Consider the following 27,275-nt stretch of genomic DNA (forward strand, 5'->3'; position numbering starts at 1 on the left):
ATGGACTTTTCCACCAGGAATTTGTCAAATCCTTTTTTAAACTGAGATATGCTAACTGCTGTTTCCACATCTTCAGGCAGCGAGTTCCAGAGCTTAACTATTCGAGTGAAAAAATATTTCCTCCTATTTCTTTTCAAAGTATTTCCATGTAATTTCATCAAGTGTCTCCTGATCTTTGTACTTTTTGAAAGAGTGAAAAATCGATTTGTTTCTACCCGTTCTACACCACTCAGGAGTTTGCAGACTTCAATAATATCCCCCCTCAGCCCTAATCTCTTTAGCCTTTCCTCATATGGGAAGAGTTCCATCCCCTTTATCATTTTAGTTGCTCTTGTTTGAGCCTTTTCTAATTCCACTATATATTTTTTGAGATATGGCGACCAAACCTGAACACAATACTCAAGGTAAGGTAGCACCATAGAGTGATACAGAGGTATTATAATATTCTTGATCTTATTTTGCATCCCTTTCCTAATAGAGGGGTGTAACCAGGACGAAGCGGAAGGAACAACTCTAAACAAAGGCATATATGTACAACTCTAGTCATTCTACTGGGCAGACTAAATGGACCACACTGGTCTTTATCTGTTATCATTTAGTCTGTTACAATGGTACTTGTTCAGCTGCTATTACTGTTATATTTTACTTCTTTAACATATAAAAGTTAATTTATTTCAGCCTTGGCCCAAGGTAAAGACATTTTGACCTTTACCCTTGGGTAAAGACATTTTGAGTAGAATGACAGATCTTATTATAACAAATGTGAATAATCAAACATTTTAACAGTTACGGAACTAACTTGTAAATGAAGAATTAAAGGTGGCGGACTCTTACCATAGCCTACTCCTCCTATACTCTTGATCCTCGGTCCAAATCCAGTGGTAATTTAAAACTGCCCAACTGAAGGGTATCAGGCTGCAAGCGGAGGGAGCAGACTTGGTGCTTGTCAGACACAGCTTTTACTACAAATCACTTCTCCTAAGAAGTAAATGTGCTTTAGAAAAGAAGTCTCAGTGGTTGCTCTCAACACAATATAGCTATATTGTGAGAAGGAGAAGAAAAAAATAATTTAACAGCGGTCAAAAAGACCGTGTAGGACAAAAATCAGCCTTCATTCTATATAATGACATTTAACGTTTCCCAACAAAGCAAATCGGTTGTACACTATTAATAGACTGACTGTAAATGTAAGGTTTACAGGTAGGATTTACTGGTGCCAAAAATTGAAGCATAAGGTGCAGTAAAAATATAACAATGTTAAACACTGTTTTTGTTACTTTGCCTTCTGTTTCAGAAACAAAAATGTTCAGCAAAATTCCTTGATTGTTAAGACAGATGAGTGCACACTGTAATACTCAATTTTCAGTCTTCATGAAAGTTTAAGAGATTTATATTCCATCACTGTAGAAAATTCATTTTTTTCCCCTTCAGGTTGTCTTACGAGGCCATTTGAAATCTCCTCCTAGCCGTGGATGGATTTCTCTGGAAGGATTTGGGTTGGAACTGTGAGCCTATAGAAAGAAATAAAAAGAAAAGAATTCCTTGAAAAATAAACACAGTAAGCCAGAAGAGCAATTCTTGCAGGTTAAGGTCTTTTTAATCTGACTGTTCTCTAACATTTTCAGAAGTACAAATTCTGCTCGCACATGTGGAGGGGCATTTTTGATATGATGTCAAAATCCAATTTGGGATGGCCATTTTTCTTCTTTGTAGACAGGAGTGAGCATGCAATGCAAGGAGAGCCTCTTCCCTGAGGAAGTTTTGCGAAACCTGGCCATGTCGGCGGAGGTTCTCCTGTGAATTGAAATTGCTGTCATCTCTGAAGGTAAGTGCTGGGCTAATATGCACATTAAGATATTTACTAAATCGTAAGAGAGAATATATTTCTTGCTAAGACTAAGATTGAGATTAAAAGCCAAAGACGAAAAGCAGTACGAGATATATAGTTTCTAAAAAAAGACTTTGAAGGGTGATCTAATGAAGATTCTGCACCACAACCATTTTCTTTGGTCAAACTGAGAAAGGAACTATGGTGTGAGCTGCTACCATATCTGATTGTCCCCATAAAAAGTTTAAAAAACACTTTTTCTCCGCTGTATTCAGGATGAAAGTTAGATGAATAGTGAATGTTTGGGACACTTTATGAAATATTATTTGTTGTTTGGCAGGTTTTTTGGGTTTTTTTACACATACACAAAGCATTCTCTGTAACTTCAGTAACACTATAAAAATATTTTATTCACCTTAAGACAATGATTCTGATTTCCTTCACCCCCCTCCCCTGATATTATTGTGGAAGTAGGACACAGTGTTTCAAGAGCGCTTTGGGGAAACAGCAGATGGACGTATCTTGGCTCTGTGTCTAAACTGTCATCTTCATCTCAGCATCCCTCCTGTTTTAGCTATCTTAGGGGCCCTTTTACTAAGCAACGCTGAAAAGTGGCTGTTTCCTGTGGGCCGAGCCCACTTTTTGCAATAATGGCCACACGCTAATTTTCCCATTAGCACATGACCATTAGCACGTGTGCCCTTAACTATACCTATTTTTTAGGAAGTAAGGGCTCACGCACTAACCAATTAGCTAATCGGTTAGCACGCGGTGATGTAGCTGCGCTGATTAGCACTGGGCATGCCTATTCTCTGCCCTCAATCACGCCCCCAGTGCTACAAAAATTATTTTTTTAGCACATGGAAGTGCGACAGGTGCCAAAACTACTGCGGGACACCTGAGCGTGCTCCACAGTGGTTTTTAACCTGCAGTAAGCAACTTAGTAAAAGGACCCCTTATTCCAGATGCTGCTGGCTACATTGAAGCTGCTCAAATTTCATACATTGTGCGGAATGCATTAACACAAGACAGAGATATTTAAGTTTCTCAAAAAAAAAAGTTGGCAAATATTTTAATGTCAAAAATGTGTCTATAATCCAAAATTGGGTGAATCAAGTGGAAAAACTGTGAACTATTATGCTAACCCTGTGTTATTTTGAATTCCACTTACCTGCTATCAGACCCTGACCGGTCCAAGTATGATTTGTGAAATCCATAGTGGTAAATGACCTTCTGTGAGGAGTGTCCGACTGTTAATAGAAAAAATAATATATATATATATATATATAAATACTGCAATAATATTCAGAAGCAAAATACTTACCACGGCACTTGCAGGAACAGCTGGGGGTGGAACCAAGCCCGTTTCCCACAGACACTGTTTCTTTGATGGACCCCTGTCTTCCTTGCATTTTTGGTAAGTCACCATTACTTTTATGCTTTACATTTCAGTAATCCCCCCCCCCCCCCCAATTTCTTGCCAGTAAATGTAATTTGAAAAAGAAACATGTGGCACGGCTTTCATACACGCAAAGAAGCTGCGTGTAAGCTGTTATACTATTTTTTTTTTGGTGCTCCATCTTCCCTGCCTTGTTTCTCCCCTTCTCCTACTTGCAATAATGAAGAACCGGCAGGTCCATACCTCACGTTAAAATTTCCACGGTAAAGGTAGGAACTGCTTTTGTGCAGGGGGGTCGGAAATGGTAGTGCATTGCATTGCATTCACATTATAATAAAAATTATCTCATTTGCATTCCGTTTTCGTTAGCTGCTACCGTGACAGGAAAATGGCTTGGAGAACCCTTTTGTGCATGTCCCAGTTTACTACTTGCGCGCTAAACTGGCTAGAACCAGTTTAAAAACCACGTTGCTGGCTCGTTAAGTTTAGTGCATCTGGCCCTAGGACACCAATTACTACAAATGTCCTTGTTTTTTTTCTTCTTTATATGGATGTCTGTCCACTGAGAACTGAAGAGACCCCACAAACTTATTTCTTAAGGGAAGGTCTCTAGTTCTTTTGCAGGTTCACAGATGTAGATTTTAGCCTTCTCGTGCAGTTCTGATACCACACACTAACTACTTTGAAAAAAACAGTGGGAAGATAATTATTTAAACTGTTCAAAATGGCATTCTACCTTCTGCAGTGAGACCCTCAGCATTATTGTAAACAGATTAAGTTTAGTGAAAATATTTATTCATTGGACAAGCAAATGGAGGAACACAATCCAGAGTTTCTCACTATTGCTTGAGAACAGCAAAAATACCTGAAAGGAATTAGATGAAGAAAATTTGAATTTAAAATAGATGATTATTTACTGTGGTGGCAATTCTATATATTGGTGCCAAGATTTAAGCACCCCAATGCCATGCGCTTAGCACCAATTCTATCATGGCACTTTAGCACCAAGATTCCATTAAAGAATACTAGAGTAAGTGGGCATTGGCATGCCTAAAGTTGTAGACAATTCAAATAGTATAGGAATCTCCTCCAAATGTAAATATAAATACCCCAAAACAGGAAAATATAAATATATAATATATACCTCACATATTTTTATTCATATTCAAAATATTCAAAAATGTATACAATCTATTTTATAAATACACATCACACATCACGCATAAAAAGTGCTAACCCCCATTCATACTCACATACACCACCTATCTATAAAATTCTCTAATTCGAGAGAGACCAATAAATAGACCAAAGCAAAACAGTCTAATGAATCCTCACGTGGAGTCACCAGGCTCAAGCTCAAAAAAGTTTCAGCAGTATTCAGTGATCAGCGTTCCACGTTCCACATCCCGCTGACTGCTCTATTGTCCCTCTAAAGAGGAATATTTTGAATATACTACTACTACTATTACTTAACATTTCTAGAGCGCTACTAGGGTTACGCAGCGCTGTACAATTTAACAAAGAAGGACGGTCCTTGCTCAGAGGAGCTTACAATCTAAAGGACAAAATGTCAAGTTGGTGTAGTCTAGATTTCTTGAGTAGAGGTGTGGTGGTTAGGTGCCGAAGGCGACATTGAAAAGGTGGGCTTTGAGCAGTGATTTGAAGATGGGCAGGGAGGGGGTTTGGCGTATGGGCTCAGGGAGTTTGTTCCATGCATGAGGTGAGGCAGAAAGGGCAGAGCCTGGAGTTGGCGGTGGTGGAGAAGGGTACTGAAAGGAGGGATTTGTCTTGAGAGCGGAGGTTATGGGTAGGAACGTAAGGGGAGATGAGGGTAGAGAGGTAAGGAGGGGCTGCAGATCGAGTGCATTTGTAGGTTAGTAGGAGAAGCTTGAACTGTATGCGGTACCTGATCGTAAGCCAGTGAAGTGACTTGAGGAGAGGGATGATATGAGTATATCGGTCCAGGCGGAAGATAAGACGTGCAGCAGAGTTCTGAATGGACTGAAGGGGGGATAGATGGCTAAGTGGGAGGCCAGTGAGGAGTAGGTTGCAGTAGTCAAGGCGAGAGGTAATGAGAGAGTGGATGAGAGTTCGGGTGGTGTGCTCAGAGAGGAAAGGGTGAATTTTACTAATGTTATAGAGGAAGAAGCGACAAGTCTTGGCTATCTGCTGGATATGTGCAGAGAAGGAGAGGGAGGAGTCGAAGATGACACCGAGGTTGCGGGCAGATGAGACGGGGACGATGAGGGTGTTATCAACTGAGATAGAAAGTGGAGGGAGAGGAGAAGTGGGTTTGGGTGGGAAGACAAGAAGTTCGGTCTTGGCCATGTTCAGTTTCAGGTGGCGATTGGACATCCAGGCAGCAATGTCGGATAAGCAAGCCAATATTTTGGCCTGGGTTTCCGCAGTGATGTCTGGTGTGGAGAGATAAAGCTGGATGTCGTCAGCATGAATACAAATATGTGAGGTATATATTATATATTTATATTTTCCTGTTTTGGGGTATTTATGCCTAAAGTTATGTCAAGTCAATGGCAGTTATAACTGTTGATGCCTGTACCCTGAAATGTGCATAACTTATAGTATTCTATAAGTTTCGCACATATCTCCGAGACACGCCCACGACCTGCACACGTTTGCGCCCCCTTGCACCTATGTGCTAACCCCCCCTTTTATAAAGCCACGCAGTAATGCCAACACAGCCCATTCACTGGGCTGTGTCGGCATTACTGCACCGGCAGCCGCTAGCATGGCTTTGTAAAAGGAGGGTAAGCAATTTTGGTGCGTATGTTACAGAATAGCAGCTAGTATTTATGTGTGTGATCGCCAATTAGTGGTCACAATCACAAACAATGTGCTATTATGCTATTACTTATGTGTACAGATAGATGCCAATTTATAGAATTGCCCATCATGTATGTTTAACACCTTTGTATGAAGATTTGGGATTTGGAGTGGATTTACCTCATGCCTTTCTGAGTAGCTTAATGTTACATTCAGGTACAGTTGGTATTTCCTCCCCTTAGAGGGCTTACAATCTGAATTTGTACCTGAGGCAATGGAGTGTTAAGTGACCCACCCATGATCACAAGGAGTGGCAGTGGGACTTGAACCTGGTTATCCCTGCTCTCAAGCTGCTGCTCTAACCACTAGGCTACATTTGTGCACCATCCACTCTTAGACATCTGCAGAATCCCAAAATATAGCAAGATTCCATGTTAGCTATCCTAAAGATAAGTTAAACCTGGGGAAAGCCACTGCTTAACAGTTTATGGACTTTACCTTTAGGAATTTGTACAAGCCTTTTATTAAACCCAGTTCTACTAACTGCTTTTATCACATCCTCTGCCAATGAATTCCAGAGCTTAACTATGCGTTGAGTAAAAACATATTTTCTCTGATTTGTTTTAAATGTATTACTTTGCAACTTCATGGCATGTGCCCTAGTCTGTACTATTTCAAAAAGTAAACAATCGATTTGCATTTTATTTATTTATTGCATTTGCATCCCACATTTCCCCACCTTATGGCAGGTTCAATGTGACTTACATATTGCTAAAAAGGGGGTTACAAAATTTAGATTTACCCACTCCAGTCAAGATTTTATAGATCTCAGCCATCTTTTCTCAAAGCTGAAGCTCTAGCCTTTCTCCAAACGGGAGTATTTCCATCCCCTTAATCATTTTGGTCACCTTCCTCTGTACCTTTTCCAGTTCTGTATATCTTTTCTAAGATATGGTAACCAAAAGTGCACAGAATACTCAAGGGGCATCGCACCAGGGAGCAATACAAAGGCACTATGAAAAGAGCTGATGTATATACAAAGTGCCTAATAAAAAAATTATGCCGAGAAGTGTTTGGCTAAGTGTGAAACTTCTTTACCATCTTCCATTCCCATGGGCCACTTCAAATTTGTAATCTTTAATATTCACTTGCATCTTGACAACATTCTGCCCATGCAACTACATCACAATGGGGAAAAATCCTTTTGAAAATAAGGTACAGAATGATTTAAAAAAAGAAAAATGATGAACCTGTCAAACTGCTACACAACAACTGGAAACTACAGAAAAATCCTGTTAAGTTAAGAAAAGAAAAAAAAAAAAGAGGGAATGAGATGGCTGTGCTCTGAGCCTAGATTCCCAGCCTTCACCAACCAGCTTATAAGTGTCAACCTCATTTCTGTTTGGAAGCTTTGAGCCTATGATTTTGCTGGGCTGACTAAAGTCTAATGAAAAGGGAGTACATATACAGTGTGATACAGCAATCCAAGCCTGATGTCTTTAACCCTTTAGTGTCCAATGTTCCCATCAGTCTGTTCCCATATGGCTTATTATGGGAGCATTGGACACTAAAGGGTCTCGATTGCTATTAACACCATATTAAACATGAAATGCACAACAAAGCAACATACCCTAAATGTGTGAGTAGTATTAGGTCTTGAAAACTGATCCACAATGACAATTCTTTCTTTAAGCGGCCGTCGCCCTGTAGTATCTGGTACTGCACTTGACACTCGGCTGTGCGGGTATCTTCCTCTATGCTAAAAGAATGAGAGGAGGGTTGAAGAATGTGTCAACAATACATATTACTTACCTCAAACACAAATTTCATCATACATTTTCAGAACATGTTCTAGAACCACAACAATCATTCCCCTCTCTCCCCCCCCCCCCCCCCCCCCCCCACACACATATTATGCTAGTACTGTTGATAGCAATTTCATAAGGGGGCGCCTAGTTTAAGCAGACAAGTAGGTACATAGTTCGGCATAATTCGTGTCTTTACAGAATAGTAGCGTAAGCAGCAGCAATCATGCCTACACTGCAGGCACAGAAATTTACACCTAGTGGCTATGCTTAGATTATTTAAGTGCACACATAATGTAAGAACATAAGCGTTGCCATACTGGTACAGAGCAAAGGTCCACCATGTCCAGTATCCTGTTTCCAATGGTGGCCAATCCAGGTCACAAGTACCTGGCAAGATCCCAAAAAAGTAAAACGGATTTTATGCTGCTTATCCTAGAAATAAGTACTGGATTTTCCCAAGTCCATCTTAATAATGGCTTATGGACTTTTATTTTAGGAAAATATCCAAACCTGCTAACTGTTTTTACCACATTCTCTGGAAATAAATTCAAGAGTTTAATTACACATGTTTTATAATCTATGTGCATCCTTGTGAACTCTGCCAGTACCCCGCCCCTATAAATGCATACCAGCAAAGCACACACCATCATGTCAATGTGCGTACTTTACGCCTATTGGAATTTTATAATAGGCTACATATGAATGAAAATGACTTTACTGAATTATCCCCTTAATGTTATAAATGTCAACAAGAACTCAAATGAAACTGTTTGCACGACTTTATAAAATGAGACCTTAATATTGTGATCTCGGTAGTGGGAAAGTTTGGGAAGAATGTTTTCTTGATTGGCTTTATCATGCGTGGAAGAAATTTGTTCTGAGTCTGAAATAAAATGTGGCCAAGTGCACCATCCTGCGTAGCCCCCTTAAGAGGCTCTAGCTTAGAGCAGGAGTTGCCAATCTGTGGCTCAGGAACCACATGCACTTCTCTCTTACGTACCAAACTTGGTTCTTGCCTTCCTGTGCCCATGGCACCAGACAGCACTGCGGAGGACAGGAGGGGAGGGACTGGAGGATCTTTTCCCCTTCTCATGCTGCCATTTGGGCTTCTGCCTGCAGCCCAGGTCAGCAACCCCTGTTCTAAGCTAAGACTCGTAAGGAAACTCTGTAGGGTGGCATACGTCGATAGTTTATTTTGAACTCTTAAGTTTGTTTCACACATGAGAAAGCATAACAAGAATAGGTTCTTGTTTTATATAATCGTGCCAATGTCTGTTTGCACTTACTTGACACCTGTGCTACTGAAGCAGCTGTACTATTAAAACAAATAAATGAAAACATATTATGAAAATAGAAGGCATAGTCATGATAAAGGTATATATTGTTCCAAAGCATAACATTACAGCACAGACACACATCTCTTTCTCTCTCTCTACATACATACATACATACATACATACATACATACATACAGTATAACAAATTTGTACTCATGATCTCCCTTGATCTTACCATGGTCTTTGATTTGATTGATCATGCATTTCTCTTAAATCGTCTATCATCCATAGGTTTCATTCATTCCTGTCTTGTAGATCTAATCAGGTTCAATGCCACAGTTTCTCTTCTCCTTCTTACACTATCTCTTGTTTTATCCCACAGGGCTCAGTGTTATCCTGGCTTCTTTTCAATGTTTTTCTTTCTCCATTTTTAGCTTTTGCTGAGTCCCTTGAACTGCATATATTTTCATATGCAGATGATATTCAAATTCTCACGCCTGTTAACCCTGCAGATACCTCCTGGATCAAATAGCCTCCTGGCTTTATACACACTAACTGAGGCAAAAGAGGTCTGCGTTGGCATTGGTGCGTGTTTTATACACTCGCCGTGGCCCCCTATTACCGCAGCTGGCAAAAGGGCCGGTCTCACTTTCCTTCAGGAAATGGCCGGGTGGCAAGTAAAGCACTTGCCATGCAGCCATTTCGGGGGGGGGGGGGGAGCCCTTACTGCCACCCATTGAAGTGGCAGGAAGGGCTCCTGAGCTAACCTGGCAGTAACCAGGCAGCATGCAGCGCTGCACGATTACCACCGGGTAGTATCCAGTGCTACAAATTTGCATAGAGCTGGAAATGATGGCGCGGTAGGTGGGGGGGGGGGGGGGGGGAAGTACTGCCGGGCTGCTGCATTAGCCCGGCAGTACTTCCTAAATAGCGAGCAGTAAAGCCCGCGTTGGGCTTACCGCCACTTAGTAAAAGGAACCCTAAATCTAAATCATGGGAAGTGTACTGTTATTTTGTATTCTCATTCAGAACCGCAATCCTTAATTTACCCTGTCACCATCGCAGGAGTCACCCTTATTCAGGTTCCATCTGTCAGAGTCTTAGGGGTCACCATGGATACAACATTAACCTTTTGCCCTCACAGTGATAGAGTCATAGATGATTGTTTTTTTCAAGATGAAAAACCTTTACTGGGTTTGTCACTTATTTACTATCTCAGCTCTCCATGTCCATCTTCATGTCTACATTCTCTCAGGACTAGATCACTGCAATGTGCTATTACAGGGGCTCTGTAAGAAAGACATTCACTGTCTGCAACTGGTCCAAAATGTTGCTATACAGCTACTTACTGAAGCAAAACAGTTCAATCACGTCAGCCCCCTACTTCATGACGAGCATTGGTTGCCTGTCTCTTTACCATATTTCTTACAAACTGCTATTATTAGTCTACAAAATTTTTCACTCCGGTCAGCCCCTCTATCTCTCCCAATACCTGGTACCATACCATCCATCTAGGATGCTTCATTCTTCTCAAAAGCACTTGTTCTAGGTTCCGTCTCTCTGCGCTGTCCATCTCTTCTCAGCATGCTCTAGTATTTTTACTGTGACAGGCTCCACTCTTTGGAATACTGCTCCTTTGACTCTTTGGCTGGAGCCTTCATTGTCTTTCTTTAAATCTCAACTCAAGACCTATCTGTTTTCCAAGGCCTATGACTTAGACTGTGTTCCGTTGCCCACTGGTTCAACTGTGGCCTCATGATGTTGTCCTTTTCTGCCTCTTCACTTCTTGTACATCCTCTGCCCTTTCAAATGCACATCTCCTTTCCTTTGAAGATTCGTTTAAATTAATTATTGTAAACCACTTTGATAGTATTCTCTCCTAAGCGGTATATCAAGATTTGTAATATTGAAACTAGGAATATATATATATATTTATTTTATTTAGTTACATTGGTACCCCGCGCTTTCCCACTCATGGCAGGCTCAATGCAGCAGACAATGGAGGGTTAAGTGATTTGCCCAGAGTCACAAGGAGCTGCCTGTGCCGGGAATCAAACTCAGTTCCTTAGTTCTCCAGGACCAAAGTCCACCACTCTAACCACTAGGCCACTCCTCCACTCCACAACTCTGCACACAACTCTGCAGTTGACCTCCATGGAGCCTAATATCATCACATTCTATTGAAAGACTATGGGGTCGATATTCAACCAGTGAAGATATGTTTATGTATGTGCAGGGGTGTGCTGGTAAATTTTTAACAACAGGCTCTTTCTCCGGATGTAGCCAGCTCTGCAATTGGAAGGGCCAGGGGTGGCTGGGGGGGGGGGGGGGGTAGGGGGGAGCAACACTTGCCTCTCTCTCCTCCCTCCCTTCGTGCGGGCATGCTAGGCATACCTTTACTGGCAGCCAATAAATGGATAGCCACCACTCCCAACGTCTTGCTCTGAGCAGCATGCTGGAACTTCTCTCACATGCTCAAGAAGTCCCAGCCTGCTGCCCAGAGCTGGAAACAAGGAGCGGGGAGCAGCAGTAGTCTATTTACTTGGCTGGCAGGGCTCAGCATCCCCACCAGCAAAGTAAAAGATAATTCAGCAGGGGGCCCAAGCCCACATTTTGGAAGCCAGTTGTTAAAGTAGCCATGGAGGGCCCTACTTTAACAACCGGCTCCCAAAATTCTTAAAAACTTAACAACCGGCTCTTGCGAGCCTGTGAGAGCCTGCTCCAGCACACCACTGTGTATGTGTATATACATACACACACACACATAAACATATCTCTGTATATCTGTGTGTGTGTGTGTATATATTTAAATAAAGGAACATATACACACACATACTTGATAAATTGTGAAAGCAACAAAATAAAGTGTGGGGCTACTCTGAAGGACTCAAACTACACTGCTGTTTTCAAGGGATTCTGTTTTCAAGGGTAAAAATACTGCACAAGCAGCAAGCATTTTCAGTGGAAAGAAAAGGAGATGATATTCACTGACCAGAAACAGCTCCTAGCTGGTTAAATCACCTGTTGGGAGATAATCGCTCATATTCAGCGGCACTTAACTGGTTAGTGCCGCTCAAAATGTCCAGTTAGTGCCCAACTCAAAGCCAGCAATTTTGGGGGTGTTCCAGGACTTGGCTGGTTAAATGCCAATATTCAGCACTTAACCGGCCAAGTTAACCATATAAATAGGACCGCATAAGAGTCAGTCCTATCTTTATGCAGTAACCTACAGCCAGTTACGTGCTGAGTATCACACTTGATCAGCTATGGTTTCACCGGCTCCATAAATCTTGAAATTCAATGCCGGAGCCTGGACATGTCTCGGCATTGACTTCCCGAGTATAATGCTGGTGGCGTTCAGCAAAATGCTGAGCGCCACTGGTTGAATATCGACCCCATAGTCTTTGAATAGAGTGAGATGATATTAGGCTCCATGGAGGTCAACTGCAGAGTAATATAAAGAAATATTTGTACACAGAAAGGGTAGTAGATACAAGGAACACCAAACAAGGAGAGGTAGTGGGAGCAAAGGAATTGGAATTTTAACAATTATGAAATAAGCACAGAGGATCCTTGATTGTAAAGAAGGGAAGGTCAAGTGGCTGGTAAAGGTGGCTTCTGCAGATCTGAAGCAGAAAGGTTAACTGGGCCTTTCTCTTTTTAATCTACCATCTTAGTGAATATAAATCTATCTTATCTATATGTTCCTTTCTTGCTTACAGCCTATGCTGTCTATTAAAATGTTTTATTGTGTATTGTGTTGGCATTGTAGTATAGCATACTATCCAGCTTATAATTGAAAGAGAAAAACGCCTTTATTTCGACCCAAATCGGGAGATGGGCGTTTTTCTTGCAAAGGCGCCCATATCTGTATAATCAAAAGCCGATTTTGGGCGTTTCCAACTGCACTCCGTCGCGGAAATGAATAAAGTTGACGGGGGCGTGTCGGAGGCGGGACTGGGGCGTGGTTATCAGCCGAGGAGAGATGGGCGTCTGTAGCTGATAATAGAAAAAAAAAGGCGTTTTACCGCAATTTTGGGTCACTTTTTTTGGACCCTTTTTTTTCACGAACAAGTCCCAAAAAAGTGCCCGAACTGCCCAGATGACCACTGGAGGGAATCGAGGATGATGTCCCCGGACTCCCCCAGTGGTCACTAACCCCCTTCCACCAAAAAAACCCCACTTTAAAAACTTTTTTCCCAGCCTGTATGCCAGCCTCAAATGCCGTACCCACCTCCATGACAGCAGAATGTGTTCGATCCTCTCACAGCCTTTCCCTGGGTCAGATGTGGCTCTCAGATGCACTACAGGGTCACATCAGCATTGCATTGTGGTGGGTGTAGGGTATTTGGCTCCGTGATTTCATTAGCTTGTGTTACAGTCTCACGATGTTGGTAGTTGGTAGGCTCTTCTCCCATGGTGCTTTTCCCCCTGCCTACTGGGTCAGAGTGTTTCCTGTTGTAGTCCATGTGGTAGTGGCCATTTTTGTAAGCCAGTTTTAGTTCCCTTTCCTGTGTTAGCCACGTTAGACAACTTAGTTCTTACCTTGAATGTGGCTGAAAGAGGGCATTGTACAGCATTCTGCCAGCTCTGACCTACTGCTAATCTCAGTACCAGGGAGACTCGTTGCCAGTGGGGTACAACCTCTGCAGTTAACTGTGAGTAAACGTGCTTATTCCAATAAAGGACGTTTTCGGAGAGATTAGTCTTCAGGTGTCAACTGGTGTGCCAATGTTATACAGCAGCAACAAGTCCTAGAGGCCTGCGTGTATGCAGGTCCCTGGAGCACTTTTAGTGGGTACCGCAGTGCACTTCAGGCAGGTGGACCCAGGCCCATCCCCCCCCCCACCTGCAACACTTGTGCTGGTAAATGGGAGGCCTCCAAAACCCACTGTACCCACATGTAGGTGCCCCCTTCACCCCTAAGAGCTATGGTAGTGTTGTACATTTGTGGGTAGTGGGTTTTGGGGGAGGGGGTTGGGAGCTCAGCATCCGTGGTAAGGGAGCTATGCATGTGGGAGCTTTTTCTGAAGTCCACTGCACTGACCTAGGGTGCCCAGTTGGTGTCCTGGCATATCAGGGGGGCCAGTGTACTACCAATCCTGGCCCCTCCCAAGACCAAATGGCTCGGATTAGGACGTTTTTGAGCTGGGCGTTTTTAGTTTCCATTATCGCTAAAAAAAACACCCAGCTCAAAAACGTCCATTTTTTCAAAAATACGCTTCGGCCCTCCCCTCCACGGACCCGTTCTCGGAGATAAACGCCCATGGAGATAGGCGTTTCCGTTCGATTATGCCCCTCTATGTCATACTTTGCACTGTTTGAATATTTTTACTGCTGTATTTGTCTAATACTTATATTTGACTTATTCTTGCTGTACACCACCTTGAGTGAATTCCTTCAAAAAGGCATGTAAATAAATCAAAATAAATAAATAAATTAAATTAAATTAAAACAAACACAAATCTTACAGCTGCAAGTCGTGACCCAGGCACTGAAAGATGTTGCTCAGAGGTTTCCGAGTTTAAAGGTGGTAACTTATTTCGGGTCATCTGTACTGATGGTGAAGACAAACGATCCAACCCAGTGCACCTGATAAATGTAAGCAAGCCTTTTTTAAGAACATGCAAATCACACATATATTAGAAGGTAAATAACATGCTCAGCATAACTGCAAAGAACACAATGAAATGCAATTGTTATTCAGTAATGGCCAGTTCAATAGCTGTTACCATTTTACTTTCAATTATTTTTCTTTCTGCCTGAAATACTTATTTCTAACAATGTATTAAAATCAATTACATAGCCTAAAACATCTTTACCTTGTTTTCCAAAACCTTATCATAGTTACAGAACAGGAAAATCTACTTTGGAAACAGAATCCCTTGGAGTGAACAATACACAGTTATGACTGCCAAAAGAACAAAGAGTTCTCTTCCCCTCTCAGGCTTACCAGAAACTTGAACTTATATTAAAAAAAATCTTAACAAAATAAATTTGGCGTGATACTCAAAGCCACTTATCGGGCAGCAACACCTGCCGCCCAGGTAAGTGCAACTCACTGGGGCCATCTCTAGATTTTCAGCAGTACTACCTGGATACTGTCACTGAAAATCATCACAGATATTTTTTTGAAGGTGCAGTGTCCAGAACTGTACAAAATATTCTAAATGAGGTCTCACTAGCTCTGATGAGAGCTCATTTATAATATTGTGTATAATTCTGGAGACTGCACCTTCAAAAAAGAAACAAGATGGAGTTCGTCCAGAGGCCAGCTACTAAAATAGTCAGTGGTCTTCGTCATAAGGCGTATGGGGACAGACTTAAAGATCTCAATATGTATTCTTTGGAAGAAAGGTGGGAGAGGGGAGATATGATAGAGACATTTAAATACCAATGCATCATAAATGCACAGGAGGCGAGTCTCTTGAAAGAAAGCTCTGGAATGAGGCATACAATGAAGGTAAAAGGGAACAGACTCAGAAGTAACCTGAGGAAATACTTCTTCATGGAAAGGGTGCTGAATTTGTGGAATGGCCTCCCAGTGGAAGTGGTGGAGATAGAAACAGTATCTAAATTCAAGAGAGCTTGGGACAAGTGCATAGGATCTCTAAGGGAGTGATAGGAAGAGTAGATGGCATGGATGGGCAGACTGGATAGGCCATATGGTCTATCCAATCTGCCCATCCACAGGAGTGGAGTGGAGTGGAGTGGAGGAGTAGCCTAGTGGTTAGTGCAGCGGACTTTGATCCTGGGGGAACTGGGTTTAATTTCCACTGCAGCTCCTTGTGACTGTGGGCAAGTCACTTAACCCTCCATTGCCCCAAGTACAAAATAAGTACCTGTATATATGTAAACCACTTTGAATGTAGTTACAAAATACCACAGAAAGGCGGTACCATTTCCCTTTATCTGCCTATATTTTTCTGTGTTTCTATGTTGTCTGCACTGTACAAATCCCACCTGTTCAGGACCTATTAAAGATGGTGTAAACTGTGCTAGTCTATCTGCCATAAATTATGCTAAGATTTTAAGATTTACGTTCAATAAAGATATAGACGATAGGATTTGGGGTATATGGGATCCTTCCCTGGCGTAGGTAGCACTGTAATAAGGGCTTGAGTTTGTGTATTTGGGAAATGCCCAAGTGAAACAGCCTGTGAGTTATAAGCCTCAAGAGGGCATATGAGGTGAGGATTCAAGAGTTTTAAAAAATTCCTCACTATAGCTACCCAATCCCCGTGATTTATAGAACTTAAATTGGGATATAATGTTTTCCATCTCCAGCCCATAGACTATGCATTCAATGTTTTAACTGCTTCACTGGATAACCAAGGTAAGGCGATTCCTGATAAACATGCATCTGAATGCGCATCAGAACGCTGAATTTCAGAACTGTAAATATTTGTATAAAAAGTTAAAAATGGCTTTTCAATTTCTTCTCCATAAGTAGCTTCCCATTCTTGTCCTTTAATGCCATAATATGGCTTACTCTTGTCCAGGATCTAGTCAAATTAACTAATATTTTATTAGGTTTGTTCCCATACTTAAACAATTTGTATTTATAATAAAACACATGATTTCTCATTTTCTCGTGTAGCAAATCATTAAGGTTATTTGTGCTTCATGAAAGCTATTCAGATTACCTTTTGTGGGGAAGGACTAATAAGCCAACTTGAGTTTTTGAACCTTATTTTCCAGAGACAATATGAAGGCTGCTAACAGTTTCTTCTTCCTACTACTATAGGCAATAATGTCCCCATGGCAGAATCCTCGTGTTGAGAGTTATTCACACAATAATCTAGCCATTTGTCTATTAGGAAGGCTACAAAATCTTTGTCACAGTATAAACGCAGGGGGAATTTCCATTCAGGAGGACCCTCTCCACCACATCTAATGCCTGCTAGATCCGCCCAAAGCATAGTATGATCTGAGATCTCCAAAGGACATTGGAGGGTGGCCAATGTAACACCGATTTTTAAAAAAGGCTCCAGGAGAGATCCGGGAAATTATAGACCGGTGAGTCTGACGTCGGTGCCGGGGAAAATGGTAGAGGCTATTATTAAAAACAAAATTACAGAGCACATCCGAGGACATGGATTACTGAGACCGAGTCAGCACGGCTTTTGTGTGGGGAAATCTTGCCTGACCAATTTACTTCAATTCTTTGAAGGAGTAAACAAACATGTGGACAAAGGGGAACTGGTTGATATTGTGTATCTGGATTTCCAAATGGCGTTTGACAAGGTCCTTCATGAAAGGCTACAGAGGAAATTGGAGGGTCATGGGATAGGAGGAAATGTCCTATTGTGGATTAAAAACTGGTTGAAGGATAGGAAACAGAGAGTGGGGTTAAATGGGCAGTATTCACAATGGAGAAGGGTAGTTAGTGGGGTTCCTCAGGGGTCTGTGCTAGGACTGCTGCTTTTTAATATATTTATAAATGATTTAGAGATGGGAGTAACTAGCGAGGTAATTAAATTTGCTGATGACACAAAGTTATTCAAAGTTGTTAAATCGCGACAGGATTGTGAAAAATTACAAGAGGACCTTACGAGACTGGGAGACTGGGCGGCTAAATGGCAGATGACGTTTAATGTGAGCAAGTGCAAGGTGATGCATGTGGGGAAAAAAGAACCCGAATTATAGCTACGTCATGCAAGGTTCCACGTTAGGAGTTACGGACCAAGAAAGGGATCTGGGTATCGTCGTTGATAATACACTGAAACCTTCTGCTCAGTGTGCTGCTGCGGCTAGGAAAGCGAATAGAATGTTGGGTATTATTAGGAAAGGTATGGAAAACAGGTTATAATGCCGTTGTATCGCTCCATGGTGCGACCGCACCTTGAGTATTGTGTTCAATTCTGGTCGCCGCATCTCAAGAAAGATATAGTAGAATTGGAAAAGGTGCAGAGAAGGGCGACTAAAATGATAGCGGGGATGGGACGACTTCCCTATGAAGAAAGATTAAGGAGGCTAGGGCTATTCAGCTTGGAGAAGAGACGACTGAGGGGAGACATGATAGAGGTATATAAAATAATGAGTGGAGTGGAACAGGTGGATGTGAAGCGTCTGTTCATGCTTTCCAAAAATACTAGGACTAGGGGGCATGCGATGAAACTACAGTGTGGTAAATTTAAAACAAATCGGAGAAAAATTTTCTTCACCCAACGTATAATTAAACTCTGGAATTCGTTGCCGGAGAAAGTGGTGAAGGCGGTTAGCTTAGCAGAATTTAAAAAGGGGTTGGACGGTTTCCTAAAGGACAAGTCCATAAACCGCTACTAAATGGACTTGGGAAAAATCCACAATTCCATGAACAACATGTATAGAATTTTGTACATTTGGGAAGCTTGCCAGGTGCCCTTGGCCTGGATTGGCCGCTGTCGTGGACAGGATGCTGGGCTCGATGGACCCTTGGTCTTTTCCCAGTATGGCATTACTTATGTACTTATGTACTGACTCACAACTTTGGGGAAGAGAACCCTAGAAACAAAAATGTAATCAATATGTGCCATTGTATGATGCACTTTTGAGACATGAGTGTAGTCCTTTTCCTGTGGATGAAGTATTCTCCAGCTGTCTATGAGTTGCAGAGAAACGGCTAAGGTTTTCAAACCATGATCTGAATGGTCCTTGCCCCCAGGCAATACAGATGAAGAGTTCAAACATGCATCTATTGTTACATTAAAGTAGCTCAATTATCTGGGAGCTAGAAAAAGGGAATAATACTATATCCAATTCACTGAAAAAATATACTGTTTGACATTTGGTGCATATACAGATACTACTGAATTCATCAGTGTATCTGTATATGCCCATCAATGCCATCTACTCTCCCTATTACTCCCTTAGAGATCCTATGTACTTGCCCCAAGTTCTCTTGAATTTAGATACTGTTTTTTTCTCCACCACTTCCACTGGGAGGCTGTTCCACAAATTCAGCACCCTTTCCATGAAGAACTATTTCTTCAGGTTACGTCTGGGTCTATTCCCTTTCACCTTCATCCTATGCCCCCTCATTCCAGAGCTTCCTTTCAACTGAAAGAGACTTGCCTCCTGTGCATTTATTCCGTATAGGTAACGTCTTTATCATATCTCCCCTACATGTCACCACCTTCGGGTATAATCATAGCTAACCTTGGCAAATGCATCAAAGTGTGAGTCAGATTGTCAGCTAGAAAGTTCTCTAAGCAAAGCTGTCATCAGATCCCAATATCGATGTAGTTCATTATCAGGCAGAACCATAGTACAGATACCCATATATCTGCAGATTGTACCGCTCATGCCAACATAAGCGGTCTATCAATGATAAACTCTCATATGTTGTGGCAAAATAGAAAGCTGGAGTCGCTAGCTGAAGGGTCATATAACGAGGCCCACCGTAGGCAGTCTCTAATCCATCAGGTTGTCACAAAGTAAAATTTTGAAAAAATAGTGTCTCGCCAAAAAGAGAGACGGAATGTTGATAGAAGTCCTCATATCTAACTTTCACCCTGAAGGGTACTGTCTGCAAATCACTTGCCAATTTCTGAGTGGGCTTTGACGTTGGTATTAAAAGTGTACCATTTGCCATCATGCGTATCTCATTGCCATTCATAGCATTGTAAATAGAATTTGATGGTCAACTAAAATCTTACACACAGGAACAAAACTGCTTCACTGGGAAGCAACTTGAGCAGAGTAATTCTGGAACATCATGATGTGATTATTCTGATATTTTAAAACTGTTCTCTGGCAATAAGCCTTTAAAATCCAATCCTTGCATGCGTAGTTGAGAATTCTGGCTATGACTGGCCAGGTCTTGTTATTCCTTCTTGCATCCAGCCTATGCGATGAGCCCATTCTATCTTGAGTGGGCCATATGGTGCATTACACCAAAACTTACGAAGTTAGGCAGGCTTCCAGAAATCCTTGCAGCTCAGATTCCTTTGCAGATCCTGGAAGACCCAGGAATCTAAGGTTATTACACCGCGACCTGTTTTCCAGATCATATGCAGATACCAAGCTGCGAAGTTGCGACAGTTCTCCTTGATTCTTCTGAACAGAATCCTCTTTGTCACCCTGCCAGTAAAACCAGCTGCTGAATGTAATAACATAGTAACATAGTAGATGACAGCAGAGAAAGACGTGCACGGTCCATCCAGTCTGCCCAACAAGATAACTCATATGTGCTACTTTTTGTGTATACCTGACCTTGATTAGTATCTGCCATTTTCATGGCACAGACCGTAGAAGTCTGCCCAGCACTAGCCCGCCTCCCAACCACCAGCCCCCCCCCCCCCCCCCACACCAGCTCTGCCACCCAATTTCCGCTAAGCTTATGAGGATCCATTCCTTCTGAACAGGATTCCTTTATGTTTATCCCACGCATTTTTGAATTCCGTTACCGTTTTCATCTCCACCACCTCATGCGGGAGGGCATGCCAAGCATCCACCACTCTCTCCATGAAAAAAATACTTCCTGACATTTTTCTTGAGTCTGCCCCCCTTCAATCTCATTTCATGTCCTCTAGTTTTACCGCCTTCCCATCTCCGGAAAAGGTTCATTTGCGAATTAATACCTTTCAAATATTTGAATGTCTGTATCATATCACCCCTGTTTCTCCTTTCCTCCAGGGTATACATGGTCAGGTCAGCAAGTCTCTCCTCATACATCTTGTAACGCAAATCCCATACCATTCTCATAGCTTTTCTTTGCACCGCTTCAATTCTTTTTACATCCTTAGCAAGATACGGCCTCCAAAACTGAACACAATACTCCAGGTGGGGCCTCACCAAGGACTTATACAGGGGCATCAACACTTCCTTTCTTCTGCTGGTCACACCTCTCTCTAAACAGCCTAGCAACCTTCTAGCTACAGCCACCGCCTTGTCACACTGTTTCGTCGCCTTCAGATCCTCAGATACTATCACCCCAAGATCCCTCTTCCCGTCCGTACATATCAGACTCTCACCTCCTAACACATACATCTCCTGTGGATTTCGAGTCCCTAAGTGCATCACTTTGCATTTCTTCGCATTGAATTTTAATTGCCAAACCTTAGACCATTCTTCTAGCTTCCGCAGATCCTTTTTCATGTTTTCCACTCCCTCCTGGGTGTCCACTCTGTTACAAATAAGGTTTGTAGATTGTCATTGATAGAGTTAAGCTTTTGATCTAAAGCAAAAAGTGCCTTGCAGTGAGTGTTTTCAGAGAGTCTTTCAGCAGTGCAGGGCCTTACAAAGCTGTATCTGCCATCTTATGATTAGCCGAGTCCTAGCCTTCAATCTGTCTGTCTTTTTTTCATAGAAACATAGTAGATGACAGCAGATAGAGACCTGTATAGTGCGTCCATTCATGTGCCTGAGAAGACAAACTCATTACATAAGGTATGAGGTGATACATCATATATATACCTGATCTTGATTTGTCCATGCTATTTTCAGGGCATAGACCGTAGAAGCCTATCCATTAGTGTACTTGTTCTAAAACTTCTGAAGTTGTCATCAAAACCCAGAACAACAAGTTGTAAAATAGCTGGCCACATCACAGCATGTTACCTCTTATCTGTGTTAACTAAAGAGGGAACAGTCATTTGTCTGTAACAGCTTTAAACATAAACAGGCACCACCTGCTGGCCAAACTAGAGAAATACACTTCAAGAAATATTACAGTTTTCCAGGCTTAAAACCCTTAAGAGAGAGACCCTGGACTGCGGCCTCTACAGACCGCTGGTTGAGTCTCGACAGTCCAATGTCAGGGCAATTCTGGCTCTTCCTTTCTGGAGAGTCCATCAGCATTGCCATGTTCATTGCCTTTCCAGTGCTTATAATAAAAGATTTTACCACACTCACTACATGCTAATGGTTTCAATCCTGTATGCTTCATTTTATGAATAATAAGGAGTATCTTCTGACAGAAGCTTTTACCATGCTCAGCGCATGTAAATGGTTTTACTCCTATGTGGATTCATTGGTGTTTTGTTAGCTGTGATTTATGAATAAAGGTTTTTTTTTTACATTCAGTGTATGTAAATGGTTTCATCCCTGAAGGAATTCTATGCTGAATTGACAATAATTTCCAGCAATTGAAACTTTTCTTACACTCTGTACTTGAAACTGGTCTTTTTCCTGGGTGAAATTTTGTATTTCTTGTGGGGCTTTCTTCCTGGTTGAAGCTACTGTCATAACCAGGCCATGAAGGTATTCTCTCAGCAGTGTTTTTCTAATATTCTGTAATGTTTGCTTTATTGAGCATATAGAGTATATTGGGCAATATACTCTACTACTACTACTACTACTGATATCTCCGAGGAGGAAACCGCCCGCCTTCTTTCCTCCTCAAAATGCACCACTTGTTCCTCTGATCCCATCCCCACCATCTCTCCTACTATCACCCCCTCCATCTGTCATATCCTCAACCTCTCTCTCTCCACTGCAACTGTCCCCGACACCTTCAAGCATGCCGTAGTCACGCCACTCCTCAAAAAACCATCACTAGACCCTACCTGTCCCTACAACTACCGCCCCATCTCCCTCCTACCCTTCCTCTCCAAGATACTTGAGCGCGCAGTCCACAGCCGCTGCCTTGATTTTCTCTCCTCTCATGCCATCGTCGATCCGCTTCAATCCGGTTTTCGCCCTCTTCACTCGACAGAAACAGCACTCTCTAAAGTCTGTAATGACCTGTTCCTTGCCAAATCCAGAGGCCACTACTCCATCCTCATCCTCCTCGATCTATCCGCCGCTTTTGACACTGTCAATCATGACTTACTTCTTGCCACACTGTCCTCATTTGGGTTCCAGGGCTCTGTCCTCTCCTGGTTCTCCTCCTATCTCTCCCACCGCACCTTCAAAGTTCACTCTCATGGATCTTCCTCCACCCCCATCCCCTTATCTGTTGGTGTTACCCAGGTATCTGTCCTTGGACTCCTTCTCTTCTCAATCTACACCTCTTCCCTGGGCTCCCTGATCTCATCTCATGGTTTCCAGTATCATCTCTATGCTGATGACACCCAACTGTATCTCTCCACGCCAGACATCACCACGGAGACCCAGGCAAAGGTATCGGCCTGCTTATCCAACATTGCTGCCTGGATGTCCAACCGCCACCTGAAACTGAACATGTCCAAGACCGAGCTTATTGTCTTTCCACCAAAACCCACTTCTCCTCTTCCTCCACTTTCTATCTCAGTTGATAACACCCTCATCCTCCCCGTCTCATCTGCCCACAACCTCGGAGTCATCTTTGACTCCTCTCTCTCCTTCTCTGCGCATATCCAGCAGATAGCCAAGACCTGTCGCTTCTTCCTCTGTAACATCAGCAAAATTCGCCCTTTCCTCTCTGAACACACCACCCGAACTCTCGTCCACGCTCTCATTACCTCTCGCCTGGACTACTGCAACTTACTCCTCACCGGCCTCCCACTTAGCCATCTATCCCCCCTTCAATCTGTTCAGAACTCTGCTGCACGTCTCATATTCCGCCAGAACCGATATACTCATATCACCCCTCAGGTCACTTCACTGGCTTCCGATCAGATACTGCATTCAATTCAAGCTTCTCCTTCTTACCTACAAATGCACTCAGTCTGCTGCCCCTCACTATCTTTCTACCCTCATCTCCCCTTACGTTCCTGTCCGTAACCTCCGTTCACAGGATAAATCCCTCCTCTCAGTATCCTTCTCCACCACCGCCAACTCCAGGCTCCGCTCATTCTGCCTCGCCTCACCCTATGCTTGGAACAACCTTCCTGAGCCCTTACGCCAAGCCCCCTCCCTGCCCGTCTTCAAGTCTTTGCTTAAAGCCCACCTCTTCAATGCTGCATTCGGCACCTAACCCTTACCGTTCAGTGAACCCTTTTTGGAGGGTTGCCAATGTAATGCCAATTTTTAATTTTCTGGTATCATGCTTGATTTTAAAGATAAATTACATATTAGATTGTAAGCTCTTTGAGCAGGGACTGTCTTTCTTCCATGTTTGTGCAGCGCTGCGTACGCCTTGTAGCGCTACAGAAATGCTAAATAGTAGTAGTAGTAGTAGTGAATCCAGACTGCCCCAATTTGACTGCCCCTATCGGACCGACTGTTCACTTGTCTATTAGATTGTAAGCTCTTTGAGCAGGGACTGTCTCTCTTTGTTAAATTGTACAGTGCTGCGTAACCCTAGTAGCGCTCTAGAAATGTTAAGTGGTAGTAGTAGTAGTACTACTACTACTTGACATTTCTAAAGCGCTACTAGGGTTACGCAGCACTGTACAATTTAACATAGAAGGACAGTCCCTGCTCAAAGGAGCTTACAATCTAAAGGACAAATGTACAGTCAGTCAAATAGGGGCAGTCTAGATTTCCTGAAAGGTATAAAGGTTAGGTGCCGAAAGCAACATTGAAGAGGTGGGCTTTGAGCAAGGATTTGAAGATGGGTAGGGAGGGGGCTTGGCGTAAGGGCTCAGGAAGTTGATTCCATGCTATTTTATTAATAAAGCTTGTTTACATTTACCACGGAACTGCTTCGCTGTTTTCCACCTTGGAGTTTGCAGATCGTTTGCCTTGCTGCTTCCGTGGACCCGCCATGTTTGTTTTATTGATACAGTTTTCCCATATTCTATATTTGTACATATTCCAGTTTCTTTATTATTTTTCAGGTGCTGCATTAGCTCTCTCTTCATACTGAAATCTTTCTCGTACTGAGAGCATGTAAAATGTGTCTCTCTTATACGTGTTTCCTGTTGTCCTTATAGTTCTTCCTTTTGACTGATGGTCTTTCCACAGTCCGTACATTTAGATGGTCTCTCTTCAGTATCAGATCCCTCTGGTAATATCTCTGCCAGAAGGTCAGGAATAGATTCACTATCCTGACACTCTTCTGGTGGGCTATACACAGCTACTATCATGGCTGTGTGATCTGCATAAGCCTTTAACATATTTACATGAAAGGTATGCTGCTTTCTGTCTTGAGGAACAGTTTGTATCATTCAGCCGTCTTATGACCTTGTAAGGTCCCGCCCAATTAGCCTACAGTTTATTCTGACAAACTGGGACTAAAACAAGTATCTGCTGGCCCTCATAAAACTCTCTGTTTCGGGCCTTACGATCATACCAGGTCTTTAGCATAGTGTGGGCTACCAGCAAGTTATCTACTACTACTACAAATCATTTCTATAGCGCTATCTCTGACAAAGCCCACAAGGTCTTCTAATCTCTGCCATATATTAACTACATATTCAAATACAGGGGTGTCAGAGGTGTCAACTTTCCCCTCCCAATGTTCTCTTATTAGGTCAAGGGGCCCTCTCACTGATGAACTGTTTGAGCATCAAGCTAGTTCTTCCATCTATGTGCTCTCTTTTGTGATTGCAGATTTGCCCGGTGATCCTGAAGCAGAATTCGAAACGCTGGCTATCGTTGATCACGGACACAAACGTTTAAAAAGAACACAGAGATTTACTTCTAAAGCTAAGTTTGTTTAACTTAATTAGTTAGCTTTATGATAATTGAATCACGAGGTTTTTCAGGCCGATGATGAGGAAGTCCAACCCCGAGTGACTTGTATTTCATGTCACGGGGTTTCTCGAGGCCTTTTCCTCAAAATTCTCTGAAGTACTTGCTCATAAAGTGATAATTTTGAGGAGGACTCATTTAACATAATGTCCTAATACTACCAAAAAAAATTAACAGAAAAGGGACCCTGTAACTGCTACACTCGTTCACTGTACTCTGTGTCTGGAGGCTACAGGTAAAAAAAAAACTCAGTGGATGGTGATCCTCATCCACGCAATGAGCCTGACAATCCCACTGCTGCTACAAGAAAAAAAGACAAAGTATGTCATGAAAACATTTGTTTACTATCTCTTGGGAGATCAGGACATATAGCTGCTCACAAGTTATCAAATAAAACTGTTCACAGGGCCTCAGTAAAGAGATCTTTCTCTCTTTTTTTTTGTTACATTTGTACCCTGCGCTTTCCCACTCATGGCAGGCTCAATGCGGCTATGGAGGGTTAAGTGACTTGCCAAGAGTCATAAGGAGCTGCCTGTGTCTGAAGTGGGAATTGAACTCAGTTCCCCAGGACCAAAGTCCACCACCCTAACCACTAGGCCACTCCTCACTCTCTATGGCTAAGACTGGGGGAAAAAAAAGCCAGTTCAGAGCCCAGAACAAGAAGTTGTAAAAATAGCTGGCCACATCATTGCAGGTTACCTCTTATCTGAGTTAACCAAAGAGGGAACAGTCATTTGTCTGTAACAGCTTTAAACATAAACAAGAACCAAATGCTGGCCAAACAAGAGAAATACACTTCAAGAAATAATTAATACAGGCTTAAAGCCCACTGGAATTCGTTGCCAGAGAACGTGGTGAAGGCGGTTAGCTTGGCAGAGTTTTAAAAGAGGTTAGACGGTTTCCTAGAGGACAAGTTCATAAACCACTACTAAATGGACTTGGGAAAAATCCACAATTCCAGGAATAACATGTATAGAGTGTTTGTACATTTGGGAAGCTTGCCAGGTGCCCTTGGCCTGGATTGTCCACTGTCGTGGACAAGATGTTGGGCTCGATGGACCCTTGGTCTTTTCCTGTGTGGCATTACTTATGTACTTATGTAAGTTCCATTCCAGCCCATCCAAATCAATGCATTCACGATCAGGGCACAGAGCGCAGAAGTCCACCCAGTACTGGCTGTGCTTCACAATTACCAGGGTTGCCACCTAGTCTCCGCTCAGCTTCTTTGGCTCGATTGCTTCTAAACAGGATTCTTGTGTATTTATCCACACATTTTTGCTACGATGAAAAAAATACTTCCTGATATTATTCCTGAGTCAGCCTCCCTTCAACCTCAATTCATGTCCTCTAGTTCTACCTCCTTCCAGTTTTTGGAAAACGTTTGTTTGTGGATTAATACCTTTCAGATATTTGAATGTCTCTATCATATCGCCCCTGGTTCTCCTTTTGTCCAGGGTATACAGGTTCAGGTCATCAGTCTCTCCTCATACGTCTTGCTATGCAAACTGCATGTTTAGCAGACATATCCCCTCCAGCTTTGAAAAGAAACTTGTAGATATATTATTTCTTTTTCAAGTAATGTTCCCCTGAGGGTTCGAAGAAGCAGAATTTAGACGCCGAGGGTGAAACTGCAGGACAGGGTCGCAGAGCTCATGGAAATTGCTGTCTCCTGGCTCACTGCATCATGTGACCCCCCC

At 42.5% G+C, this 27,275-nt stretch overlaps 1 protein-coding gene across 4 annotated transcripts in view; it reads right to left on the reverse strand.

The window, feature by feature from the left end:
* Positions 1 to 429: 429 nt before the first annotated feature.
* The window catches only part of FAM149A (family with sequence similarity 149 member A), a 172,796-nt gene continuing 145,950 nt past the window's right edge, over positions 430 to 27,275 (reverse strand). For all 4 annotated transcript variants that reach the window (XM_030191479.1, XM_030191481.1, XM_030191482.1 and 1 more), the window contains 4 exons: positions 14,568 to 14,688; positions 7,642 to 7,770; positions 3,000 to 3,078; positions 430 to 1,511 (listed from right to left, as the gene is read on the reverse strand). In XM_030191479.1, coding sequence (XP_030047339.1) covers positions 1,438 to 1,511; positions 3,000 to 3,078; positions 7,642 to 7,770; positions 14,568 to 14,688 — 403 coding nt within the window. In that variant the 3' untranslated portion in view covers positions 430 to 1,437. The remainder of the gene's footprint in view (positions 1,512 to 2,999; positions 3,079 to 7,641; positions 7,771 to 14,567; positions 14,689 to 27,275) is intronic.

This window comes from Microcaecilia unicolor, chromosome 2 (genome assembly GCF_901765095.1).
Source record: "Microcaecilia unicolor chromosome 2, aMicUni1.1, whole genome shotgun sequence".
Lineage (NCBI taxonomy): Eukaryota > Metazoa > Chordata > Amphibia > Gymnophiona > Siphonopidae > Microcaecilia > Microcaecilia unicolor.